Consider the following 14131-nt stretch of genomic DNA (forward strand, 5'->3'; position numbering starts at 1 on the left):
TGAGAAGGGAATCTGTTGACGTAGCAACAACCTGAAGAATCTAGTGGAGAGTTTGGTATAATTATGTGGAGAGTTTGAGTTAAATTTTCTCTCCTCATTTCACGACTTTATCTTTAGACTTTTATTTATTCTAAAGTTCTAGGATATACAAATAGTATTAACTTAAGAGTTCTGACAACATAATTAATACAAAGTTAGTAATAATATAATATATCACAGTAATTTGTAAGATTTCTAATCATGTGCATTGCATGTAATGTTTACTAGCACATATAAAAGCATGTAATTAGCAGCAATCCATTAATTTTACAGAAGATAAAAATGCACGTACCTGAAGCAAATCCATTTAGGATCATTGCCACTTTCTGTCAGTGAGAAAAGAATCATGTATATGCACTAGGTTTAGGTTCAACTTGTACAACCCACGTTAATTTTTCAGGTAATCCATTGGATCCGTTCCGGACAAAATTGGATCTAAAAGTGACCGTTGGACTAAGGCTCGAGAGAAATCTAGCCAGTCAAATGGGTTGCATTTTCAACAAATGGAGCTGGTTTTCTGCAGAGAGAAGACCCCTGAGGTACTCTTTCAGCCATGTCTTGCAACTGTAAAATAATCAAACAACCTAGTGAATGTCGTGTGAAGGTGTAGTAGTTATAATTAACCCTATGATACAATGAAATACTTGGAAAAAGAATTATAAAAAACACATTCCCTGCTTTTTCCTTTCAATCTTCAAGCAGCCATCACGTGAATTCCTTTTAAGCTTGTATAAACCTAATCAACACTCGGTAAAGAATCATTACCATGCATTTTCATATGAATCCACAAGGAACTCTCCAGATTCTCAGTTTTGGTCTAATGAACTGAATTCTGCAGGTTTACTACATGGCAGTGTCTAACAAGGGAAAAACTGCGAGGCATGGGACAACATGCTGCTACAATTTCTTTTGGCCATTATAAAATATAACATGAGATGCAAGTGTAAGTAGTGAATCCATTTACAGGAAGATGCACAGAATGTGTAACTCAGAGAAGGGCACTTGAGCTAACAGAGGTTGTGAGGTGCTAACAAATCAGTTCAGGCTAATCCCACACCAGGGATACTGTATGATACGCAACAAATAATGGTAGACATACATTTGTTACAGTTTAGCAAACACGTTAAGTTCAAAATTACTTCTAAACTATAATACTTAACATATATTGTAAATGGGAGCATAAATACTCCATGCTTTTGCATGAAATTTCAGCTAACAACATTCAGTAAAGGAAAGGCTGCCCCTCATCCTGACTTCCAGTCCAGGTAAGCATTAAGAAGGAGGCCCAACTGCAACAAGTACATCCGGCCTTGTGCAAGTTAAGTATCTGAAGCTTCCAACAAGACTTTTAAATAATGTTGGATCTACTGTCTCTTCATCTAAATTAATTCCCAATTGTATCACTTTTACCTAAATTAATCCCCCCCCCCCGAGCCCGTACTTCTTTCCCTAATCCCATTAAATGTAGATTATAATGCTGTCTTTGCAAGGACACTCATGTTTGCTCAGCAACAAGGAGAATTTATATTGGCCATGGACCACTACAGCACACACATGATTTACACGTCATTTTAGCACCCTGGGTTCCAGTTACTTTTGTTTCAAGTGAAATACCACCTCTTGTGTATACATCATTGCTATATAAAGAACAATTCACTCAAACGGCAGCATGACAACACTTTGCGTGACCATTTGTTATGTATGTTTTCACCAAGGGGCCAACGAATTTTCAAGCTAGCTTAAGAAGGAAGCAATTCTTCCTCTCCTTTACAGAGTTCAAGAGAAAGTTAACATGCATCTCATTTTAATCTTCTTTTGTATCTCTCAGTTTAAAACCAAAAGGAAGCAATTCTTCCTCTCCTTTACAGAGTTCAAGAGAAAGATAACATGCATCTCATTTTAATCTTCTTTTGTATCTCTCAGTTTAAAACCAAAAGGAAGCAATTCTTCCTCTCCTTTACAGAGTTCAAGAGAAAGATAACATGCATCTCATTTTAATCTTCTTTTGTATCTCTCAGTTTAAAACCATCTTATGATCCTTTACTATGATCCATATCGATGACTATGCTTAACTTTTGCCACCATTTTGAGGGGATAATCTATTGTGTCAAAACAAAACAAAACAAAAATCAAAGAAATTCAAGTTTCAAGAACGTGCTGCCACAATAAAATTCCAAACCACAGAAAACAATATGACCACAAGATATGAGCTGAAGTTTGAAGAATACTGTTACAATAAAGTTCCAGACCACAGAGTGAAATATTCATTCTTTTGACAGATGTTTATCTAGTGGGACATAAAATTTTTTGAAGTTAGCATAGTGACCAATCATGTCATACAAATTTTATATGATATATTTCTACTTATATCACTGGAATAATAAGCATCGACATTTTAAAACACGGGGAGCATTAATTTTCAGGAGGAAAAGAAGTTATCTTCTAACTATTTTGCAGACAGTCACCAATGAGATATTTGTACTTACAAACCAGCCCAATGAAATGAATAGTAGCTGTTTGTGCTAGATATCTTGTTCCAGATCAGTTGTTATTAATCTTTTGTAACTGATTACAGGGATGATGCAAATTATATGTTTACCCCTTATATAATCCATTAATCTTGGTAATAGCTATTTTTTTGCAGGAGCAATAGTGGGAACAAGACTTGTCAAATAGTCAGCAAGGCACAAAGCCAGGATTCTTTCAAACCTATTGCCCCTCCTCCTGGCCCTAAATTAAATATATGTGGTTCCACCTATAGGAATACATTATTGTGCATACAGATATTACTTACAGTATGCACATATATACACCCATGTTTCAAGAACGCCTATGTAACAGCACATCTGATTCAACATGTATGAACTTGTTAATACATGAAGAATGAAAGAGGATCATATACTGAGACCTAAGACTTTGAACAATCAATTTTGACACTCTATTTTTCCTAGTCCCATAGGTTAAACTTATTTTAGCAGTTTCCTTACAAGTTGATATGATTTCAAAACGAGGTCGTACCAAAGAAAACTTCCATATGATAGATCATGTGTCGGTACTTGCTGATGAAAATAAAGGTCACACAATGATAAACGTTTTGAACTATACAGTTTTCTCACCTGCCAGCTTAGAGATTCAATTACTTCCTTTGCAGCTTTGTTTTTCTCTACTTCCCTCCTGGCTAAATCTGTTGCCTCTTTAAGCTGCCTTCTTGTTCTTTCAATTTCTGCTTCTAGGAGTTGAGATTTACGAGTAAGATCCTCTACCTACATGCAAAAGTTTCAGGTTATATTTCTTGCAAATATAGATTCTTGTTTCATTCCAATCGAATAGAATGAAATATTTATCATAAACTGTGAGATAAGATCCAGTGAGAATTTTTTATAAAATTTGCTCAATTATGTAGCTGGCTGTTTCAGTAGTCCACGCGTACTGGTGCAACCTATGTTTGTGCATTAGACAATAGCCTGAGAAAAACATAGGTTTATTATTACATTGGCCAGTATTCCGCCCAACTCAGTGCATACAAAAAATAACTAATGATCCTTAACATCTACTTTGTACATTTCATTAGGACTTTATTTGCAGGTATCAGATCTATAGAGTTGGTATACATTTGATTGAGTAAAATGAGGGAGTCTTCGGGATAAAATACATTAGTAGCAGACTCAACATGCAGCTATGCTTTCTAGATAGGGGTAACTATCAAATTTTCAATATGCCTTAAGGATTTCACTATATTTGCTACAGTGTGTTGCTTTGCAATAGATTTCTAACAATGTCATGGAAATGAATTATTAGACAATCTTTTAAATCTGAATTTTGGAGATGTTTTCATTAGGGTCATGACAATCATGTTGTTATGTTAGATAGGCTGCTTCTATATCTTCCAAAGTTTACAAGATACCCTGAAAATCATTTGAACATTTCAGTCATCCTTAGTGAGGATAAACCACCAGTCCAAGATAGAAACAATCATCACGAAGAAAAGGCAATAATCACCAAAGCTGATTATCAAATAACCATGAAAGCAAGTTGTATCTTGTCACTACATTGTCAGGCATCCTACACGTGAAAGGTGCATTAGATACCCAACAATCAAAGGAGAGGCACGTGAGAACATTGCCTAACTTGGAAGCATAGTAATAAAATTTTGGTCTTCAATTGAATCAGATTGAAAGATATGCTTACATAAGTAGAAATTTAAAAACTGATTGATAGCTTTTTTCAGTAATTAAATTGTTTGATATTTAGGAATTGAGCATTGAGCTTTATGCATCTCATCCGGCACAATTGAAGGCAAACAACCAATCTGGGCTCAAACAGAAGAGATGTCAAAATTGAAGAGAGAACTATAAAATGAAGAACACAAGGATATACGTGGTTCAGCCACTAGGGCTTACATCCACGGCACACAAAGCCCAAAGGGTTACATATATTTACTATGCTCTCTTGATTTTTGTACACAATGATCACCTCTATTTATAGGTGAAATGAGAAAGACTTATAGCTAGAGAATATAAAATACTTGCTCTACAAGTATTCTTGCTTTACAAATATTTTATAATACATAAATTACACAGAAAGTCAAATACAAATATGGCAACAATTCTCATAGCAATATTCTGTCAAGGAGTAATTTAAGTAAAGGTTCCTATAGTAATATTCTCCAACAAGAGAATTAGAGAGAGAAGAACATATCTCTGAGGCTATGAAAGACACTATATTAAAGGCATTCATGAACATGCAATGAAAGCACAAACTTGGCTGCTTCTGCCATTGTGATAAACTTACCTGTGCCCTTAATATTGATATTTCACTGGTGACACTGTCATCTGGGTTGGTTGAATCATTAAGAATCACTTCATTACATGCAAGCTCAGCGAAAGCCACTTTATGTGAGATCAAACAAGGAGGACTTGACTTTGTAGAGATAGGACATGCTGCTCTGGAATCTGGATCTGATCCAGGAACAAGTGTAGATATTCTTTGTGAATTTTCAATTGTAGAAGTTATTGATGTATAAGAGCTTCTCCTTTGAAGACTTCCATTTTGCAAGAGAGAAATATGACTGCTGTTGGAGTCCAATGTCTTGTTCTGCTTGGAAAATTGGGTGTCAGGCCGTCTGAATGAATCAAATGAAGAGAGCCTAGATAATAGGCTGTGTGATTTATGATCCAGGGTCTCTCTCTCTTTTACCTCACCAGCACTGCAATTCTTATTTCCATGTGGGACTTCAGGAAGTCTATAGGTCAATCCGGATTCCGTGGCCTTCTTTAGTTTGTTAAAGCAAGCATCACACACACGATAAGGTTTGTTCATATTTGGTGCCAAAGAGGCTTTCAGAGATTTCCTACTGCTACATGTTTTGCAAAAAACTAGCCCACAGTTGTAGCAGTTATGGCGCTTTCTTCTGAAACTAAATGGATTTTGGCAACCAGAACATACAAAATTATCAGCATCACACACCCTTTTGTGAAGACAAATGGCAGCGGTAAAATTGGTTCCACATGCCACACTCTTTACTCTTTTGTCTTTCAGAGCTTGGACGAGTGTGGGAGTGTTTCTGTCATCATTGTCTCCATGACCTAATTGACCATTTTCTCCCTTTCCCCAAGTGTAAACCTCATATCTTGAACTCAAAGCTGCAACATGATGAGAACCACACGCTATCTCTTCAATGAAATTCTTTCTGATCTTACCTTCAATGCACTTGGGAAGCTTACCGGCACTTCCAGGAACCCCAAGTTGTCCATAATCAGCACTCCCCATTGTATATACTCGACCTGAAGTTGTAAGAGCAACTGTAATGTAATGGCCACAGGCTACTTGACAGAAATTCGTGTCATCCAACACTGCTACACAGGATGGAACAAGTCTAGGCTCTTTATCGCCATGTCCAAGCTGGCCTTTTCCACCGTCCCCCCAGGTGAAGAGCTTTCCAATTGAAGGGTTACCAGAACTTGAAGGTGCAGTAGTAAGCTCCACAATTGCAGCAGTGTGCCAAACACCACAAGATACTCTCACAGTCCGTCGTCCTTTCAAAGTTTCAACTTCTCTGGGCATGGTTGTGCCACTACGATCTCCATGGCCTAGGACACCAAAAGTTCCATCACCAAACGTGAACAACTGACCCACTGATGTAACAGCGGCTGTATGCCAAGGTCCACAAGAGATGGATGAAACATGCAAGCCCTTTATCTGACGACTTACATTTTTAGGGGTCCAACAATTGACTTCACTCCCATGTCCAAGAAGACCACCCCATGTATAAAGATCCCCAGATCGCGTTACAGCACAAGTATGAAAATCTCCACATTCTACTGATTCAATGTTCAATCCACTGAGAGCTTTGATAAGCTTTGGGTTTGAAACATCAGCAGCTACTCCATGCCCAAGCCTGCCATCTGACTCCTCTCCCCAGCTATAGATCTCCCCCTGTTTGGTAACTAACACAGCATGCTTACTGCCACAAGCAATATTTTGAGCATCAAGCACAATAATTGATTCCAGAGCCTTTGGTGAAAGTGCATCTATTCTGTCAGCAGATGATTTTCCAACTCTATTCACACCACCACCCAAATACCCGTCACCAGTTCCTTCTCCCCAAATAAAAATATCCCCTAGAGCATCAAAATCTTCAAGAGAAGATCCCTGGCTGGATGAACTTACAGCACTGGAGAAACTGGCTCGAAAAGTGTCTGCAGAGCTACGACCATTTATTTCATCTACACCCCCGGATGATAGTGAGAAGAGAGGATTGGCAATAAAATCTGTCTGAGGGAAACACAGCATTGCTGCATTAGATGATATAACATCAGAGAATGCTCTCCCCAATCTTTTCTGTGGAAGATTCTCAAAAGGAACTGGAATTGTTTGAATACTCCCTGGATCCTGTAATAAGGGTAGCAAGTAAAGGGACAATCATTAAACTAAATGAAGTATCGCATTATTTTGAGTTTCAAGAAAACCTTATGATTTATCTCGCTGCTGCTATTTGAAACAATTGATGAAGAGTTTCTCTGTGTAAAGGCACTTGAACTATCTAATGATACACTATCACTTGCTTCATTTCTCCATCTTTGACAGTTACCTCGTGAAATTAATGCCCTGAGGGCAACAAACCAGATTTCAGCTTCCTCCTTGTCTTTGCATATCTGTCCACAGTGTCCCAGTCATTAGTGGCTGCTAGACCATGTTAATATCAGATTATTCTTCAAGAGTAATCTGATGTTCAATAAAACACAACAGCTCTTGATTCATGTGTGTGTTTGTGTATCCACAGGAGAAAAGAAGTTCAACTGTTCGTGATTCAAAGGATAAGTCAATGCTTAATGATTCTCCCATACTATTCGAATATTGTGAACATTTACCTAAAAATTAGTTCAATAGAATAAAATGTATAATTTATTAATTCTCAATCCGACACTTAAGTAGAATCAACTATTAAATTTATATCTAAGTGGGATACATTATAATATACGGACTTGCTTTACTAGCAACTATTACATGACTAGCATGATTATCTCCATAAGTACCAAGGCCAATTCAAACCCAGGTACTAACTTTACCCACCAGTTGACATAAATAACAACATAGAATAAGAAAGAACCAGGTTCTTAATGTTCTCTTAAGCTCATTTATCAAAGCTTAGTTATTACTAGAGTAAGCAATGTCATCTACATAAACCAGAAGAAAGACAATACCCGATGTCAACCTCCTTATAAACATTGAATGATCCATTATAGGAGCAAGAATAATCTTTGATTTGTTTTTGGAAAAAAGGAACTGGGTTTCTTTGGAGTAATAAGATTATTCCAATTACGATTACGGTACTCAGGTGCTATGCTTATTTCTATTTTGCTTTTCTTTCTGAGTCAGGTCCTACTATTTTGGAGATTCTTAAGCAATTGATGTCTGCTGTCACTCAGAAGATTGAAGATATCAGGCCTTCTCATATGTGCCAAAAAAATGAAGCTTCTCCTCCAACCAGATTGTGGGATATGATGTCTTAATGTTCAAATTGTAAATTGCAGAATGAATGAGCAAACCTGATTTTTAAGCTTAAAATACGATTCTTAAAATGAATTTGAAACAAGTCCCAAGATTTCATTCATAAAATTGTAATGTTTGGACAAATAATTAGCATATCGTGATATGCATAATTGCATATTCAACTCAAGTCAACAAATCATTTTCCCAACAATTTTGAGTCAGCACTATATCCCTCTATATAGGGACATGGTTTTGGTTAAAATCATATTCCAAGTCCCGTCCCTAATTATTCTTCCCATGTCACCCTTCCTTGAAACACCCTCATTTTGAATGGTGTAATTCATCCTCACTTCATGCAATTATCGGTTCTCGTTACACAATGAAAACCTTTTAGTTGAATTTCTCCCATCCTCGTCCCTAAGTAGTGCTACTGCTACCTGTAAATTCTCAGGAACGTTTGCATTTTTTAATTTTATGCTTTCTTGTATTGTCATGTATCCATTTCAGCTATTCTAATTTTATAAGCATGATATTCTTAACAATTCAACAGAATTTACATAGAGCACGGTTTGACTTATGTAGTATCTTATATATCTTCTTCTCAATTTAAAAAACTCAACAAATTTTACAACCCTCCAAATACTTTATTCCACCCTAAATCTATACATTTATATATAATAAATGGTGAATCCTAGAAAATAAAATGATAACTCCTTATATCTCTAACTAATCAATATTTGATAGGACACAGTATACACATTATGAAATCCAACTGGAAAAATTTTAATTGAAGCATAAACATTTGGAAAATGATTCACACAAAAAAAGAAAAAAGAAAAATTGATGCTTAAAAGTAAGACCAGATTGTTTCCCCCACCAAATCCAAGGACCTGTGGCCATATATTAGAGAAAATGATTGATATTCCTTCTCTGGTTGAGGGTACCGTTGAAATATTGCCTACAACACCAAAGAGACTAACATCAATGCTCATATCAAGTCTATGCATAAAATTATACTGACAAACATTTAGCATCATTTTGCTAAGCTAATAAATACTTTTGAGAATCAAGAAAAGCATTTCCTATTCTTCTGTTGCTTAAACACTTTTAGCTGCAAAGCAAAGGTAAATAATCATTTTTAGTAAAATTCACATAAACAAAATATTTTAGGTTATGGTAAGCAAAGTGAGAACAATGGTGGAAGTGACATTTGTGTCCAATATCAGAGTCAAGGTGGCAGCACAAGTGGTGGCAACGGTAATGGAGGAGAAATTGTGGCAGAAGATGAGAAGGTGGTTGTGGAAGTCAAAGCAGTGTTTGATGGTGATCATAATATTATAAACAGTGATAGTTTTGTGCATATGACAATGGAAGTGTTGTAGGCGAGATGATAAATATCATGATGTGGAGTTTTTTAAAGCAGCAACAGTAACAATAGTATTGGCAATAGTAGCAGTTGCACTGGAATGACAATTAGTGATGTGAGGGTGGTGGTGCAACAATGGTGGCAATGTAATGGAGGAGGAGATGGTGGAGGGTATTATGAATCAGTCCCCTTTGTATCAGCTCAGATGCCACTTGTTAGGAATTAAAACACCCAAGATCACACGAAACAAATATACAATAGAAACAAATGAAAATTATGAGGGAAATCACACACAATTTTATTCTAGAAAAGAGAAGATTACAACTCTCAACGGATTACTAAAAGGTATTCCACACTATCACTAGAAGAAGAAACACACTCTTCTAAAAGGAATACAATCACTCTTGGCCCTCACTAACTTATCTCTCTCTCTCTCTCTCTCTCTCTCTCACTCACTTTTCTTCACTCTATGTGCTTAACTCTTTTCTTCACACAACAAAGCATGCACCATACAAGCCTTTTTGCCGCTTTACCAACAGTACAATTCATCAAGACCACTAGTAGGTGCCTGCTAGTGCGTGTCATGCCGTAAGCGCCCTATGGGGGCAGCAAGCCTTAGGCTCCCCCTGGTTGGTGCCCTTTGTGGGGCGCCAGGTTTTAGGTGCCCACTAGTGGGTGCCATTGTGGAAAAATACCTCCTTGATTAGTGGTAGGTTAGCACTAGAATTGTGTAAATACTTGTTTCCTAGAGTTTAGGGATTTGTGTAAATATTTGTTTCCTATAGTTTAGGGATTTGATTGATAGAGAATCAGGGATTCCTGATTATAGGGATTTCAAAATTAAGTTAGTTGCTGATTTTTCTCTTTGTAATTTCTGGTATATAGCCCAACAGAGGCTCTTGTAAAATTAATTAACAGATTCAATATAATTGAATTCATTTCTCCACATGGTATCAGAGCTTTAAGGCTTGGATTTCCTGAAGGAAAAAAAATTCAGCGTTTTTATTTATTTTTATTTTTTCTGTTCAGGCCTTCATAGCCAATTTTCTTTGTGACTTGCCTTCATCGCAGTCATTCTCTAGCAATTTCTTTTGCCAATTTTCGCATAACCCTTCTGTCCGGCCTTCATAGCCGATTGTTGAAGAATGTTAGAAACTATTGTTCAACCATCCCAATCACCCAAGGAAGAGCAGGTTCAGCGCCCCACAAGTGAACTGCAGAATATTCAACCGGGGTACCGACTTAATGGAAGGAACTACTTGAAATGGTCTCAATTGGTTCGAACTTTTCTAAAAGGAAAAGGGATACTAAGTCACTTGCTGGGAACGGGACCAAAGAAAGGTGATGCAGGTTTCGAAGCGTGGGAAGGAGGACTCAATGGTCATGTCCTGGTTGTGGAATTCCATGACACCTGAAATTAGCGATACATGCATGTTCCTACCAACTGCGAAGGCCATCTAGGATGCTCTCAACCAGACTTACTCCAAGGTTCGTGATGCGGCGCAAGTATACGAGATCAAGACAAAGACAATGTCTACAAAACAAGGGAACAAGTCCATGACTGAGTATGCCAATTTTCTGCAAAACCAGTGGCAAGAACTAGATTACTACCGGGTGATTGATTTGAAGTGCAGCGAATGCGCTGTAATTATCAAAAATTTCATTGAAAAAGATCGAGTTTATGATTTTCTCGCTGGCCTAAACTCTGAATTTGATCAAGTCAGAATTCAAATTTTGGGCAAAGAGGAGGTACCATCTCTTAATGAGGTGATTTCATTGATTCGGGCTGAAGAGAGTAGGAGAGGAATCATGCTTGAACCTCAGTCGATTGACAGCTCAGCACTCGTAGTCTCTGGTGACAACAAGCGGGGTTTCACTCTAGAACAACCGCAAAAAGCTGAACATGGAAAGGCGGAATTATCAAAGGGGGCAAACCGAGATAATCTTTGGTGCACATACTGTAAAAAGTTGCGACATACCAGGGATCGTTGCTGGAAATTACACGGGAAACCACCCACATCTAGCCGAGAATGGGGAAACAAAGGAGGACAGCAACAACGACAACAAGGACAAGCCTATATGACCTCACAGGTGGGTCAGGACCAGGCAAAAGAATATGGAGGATTCGACGGTGAAGAAATAGAGAAGTTAAGAAATCTACTGGGAACCCTTGAGAAACCATCTTCTGGTGCTTATTCTTTAGCCCTCTCAAGTGAGTCTTTATTCTCCCTTGGATTAAATGTTTCTGATAAATTGTTTGTGGATTCATAAATCATAGACTCGGGAGCCACAGACCACATGACACATGCCTCAAACCAGTTCAGCACTTATACCCCATGTCCTAGCAATAGGAAAATCACTGTTGCTGATGGAACCACAACCACGGTTGCTGGTGTAGGAGATATCCATATCACCCCTAGTCTTGTTCTTAAAAATGTTTTACATGTTCCTAAATTGTCCGCTAACCTTGTGTCCATTCAAAAGCTTACTAGAGACTTACATTGTCATGTTACGTTTTATCCCTCTTACTGTGAATTTCAGGGCCAGGATTCGGGGAGGAGGATTGGACGTGCTAAGGAAAAGGAAGCACTCTACTACCTTGAGACACCGAGCCTTCCGAGTATGATCAGGACAAATTTATCCTCTTTGTTTCTCTCTTCTTCCAATAAAGATGTTATATGGTTGCATCATTTTCGTCTCGGACATCTTTCTTTTGCAATTCTAAAAATCATGTTTCCTTCTTTGTTTAAGGGATTAAATATTGGGACATTTCATTGTGATATTTGTGAGTATGCAAAACACACTCGTGTAGCTTTTCCCATTAGCAATAAAAGAAGTTCCTCCCCTTTCTATTTAATTCACAATGATATATGGGGACCCTCCACAGTCCCAAATGTTTCTGGTTCACGGTGGTTTGTGTCCTTTATCGATGATTGCACTAGAGTCTCTTGGATATTTTTACTCAAAAACAAATCAGATGTGAGTAATATCTTTCTAAATTTCCATACAATGATCCACAATCAGTTTGGTACCAAAATAAAGAGGTTTAGGTCTGATAATGCGAGGGATTACTTCAATCAAGTCTTGTCACCCTTCTTTCAAAAGGAAGGAATTATTCATGAGTCATCTTGCATTAATACTCCACAACAAAACGGAGTAGCTGAAAGGAAAAACGGTTATCTCCTAAACACTACTAGAGCACTCTTGTTTCATCAAAATGTACCAAAACACTATTGGGGGGAAGCAGTACTTACATCTGCCTACATCATAAACAGACTTCCTTCACGGGTTTTAGGGTCAAGAAGTCCAATAGAAGTCCTTTCTAAATTCTACCCCAACCTTAGTGCCACAAACAACCTTAACCCTAGGATATTTGGGTGCACTTCATTTGTTCATGTCCATCGTAACAACCGGGGCAAATTTGTGTTTGTAGGATACTCGTCCACACAAAAAGGTTACAAATGTTTTCATCCTCCTACCAGGAAACTTTATATCTTAGCTAATGTCACTTTTGCGGAAGGAAAACCGTATTTTATTGAACCTTATCTTCAGAGGGAGTCATCTATCATAGAAGACAAGGATTTTTTCCAGCTCGCTTTACCGTCACCATCTCTCTTACCTGTATCAAACACTCCATCCAACTCAGTACCTGAGTCTGAATTTCCTGTTTTGTCACCTATATCTCCTGTTGTGTCTCCTGTGAAGGACAATATGACTCTTGATCACATACGGTATGGGAAAGGGAAGGTGTACTCGAGGAAGCAAGGTCCAGCTCCTGATCCGATGCAGGCCCAAACCTCTAACCTGACTCCTGAGAATGAGGTAACAATATCTGAACCTACTCCACTTATAGAACACCAGCTCCCTGGACCTCAAATAACTGACTAGGATTTGCCCATAGCCGTGAGGAAAGGAACTCGAGAGTGTACCAAACGACCATTATACCCTTTATCTCATTATGTATCCTTAAAGAAATTCTCACCAGCCCATAGGAGTTTTCTCACGAGTCTAAATGAAATCTCTATTCCAAACACTTTATCTGAGGCATTATCCAATGAAGAATGGAGGAAAGCAATGAGAGTTGAGATGGACGCATTGGAAAAAAATGGGACGTGGGAGGTGGTTGATCTACGAAAAGAAAAGAAGGCAGTAAGGTGTAAGTGGGTTTTTACCTTGAAATATAAGGTTGATGGATCGTTAAAGCGCTACAAAGCAAGGCTAGTTGCCAAGGGGTACACTCAGACATATGGAGTTGATTACCAAGAGACCTTCGCTCCAGTTGCAAAAATGAACACTGTGAGGATCTTGTTGTCATTAGCAGCCAATTTTAATTGGGAATTACAGCAGTACGATGTGAAGAACGCCTTTCTACATGGTGACTTGGAAGAAGAAATCTATATGAGCATCCCGCCAGGATTTGGAGGAGTTGAAGGGAACAAGGTATGCAAGTTAAGGAAGGCCTTATACGATTTAAAACAATTGCCTCGTGCCTGGTTTGGGAGATTTACTAAGGTGATGTTAGCTACAAGATACAAGCAGAGTCAGGGAGATCACACTCTTTTCATCAAACACTCAGTTTCAGGGAAAGTCACGGCCTTGATAGTCTATATAGACGACATAATTATGACTGGAAATGATGAGAAGGAGAAGCAAGCCTTGAAACAATGTTTGATCAAAGAATTCGAGATAAAAGATTTGGGGAGATTGAAGAATTTTCTAGGGATAGAAGTGGCT

At 37.9% G+C, this 14131-nt stretch overlaps 1 protein-coding gene across 1 annotated transcript in view; it reads right to left on the reverse strand.

Moving 5' to 3' along the window:
- Nucleotides 1-2185: 2185 nt before the first annotated feature.
- Nucleotides 2186-14131, reverse strand: part of LOC132281044 (PH, RCC1 and FYVE domains-containing protein 1) — a 33531-nt gene continuing 21585 nt past the window's right edge. The window contains exons 5-9 of the mRNA XM_059782782.1: nt 8909-8989; nt 7008-7193; nt 4831-6930; nt 3096-3302; nt 2186-2266 (exon numbers count right to left, since the gene is read on the reverse strand). Of these exons, the coding sequence (XP_059638765.1) occupies nt 2186-2266; nt 3096-3302; nt 4831-6930; nt 7008-7193; nt 8909-8989 (2655 nt within the window). The remainder of the gene's footprint in view (nt 2267-3095; nt 3303-4830; nt 6931-7007; nt 7194-8908; nt 8990-14131) is intronic.

The sequence above is a fragment of the Cornus florida genome, unplaced genomic scaffold (assembly GCF_030987335.1).
Source record: "Cornus florida cultivar Cherokee Brave unplaced genomic scaffold, ASM3098733v1 CherokeeBrave_3.0.0_Hap2_Chr11, whole genome shotgun sequence".
NCBI lineage: Eukaryota > Viridiplantae > Streptophyta > Magnoliopsida > Cornales > Cornaceae > Cornus > Cornus florida.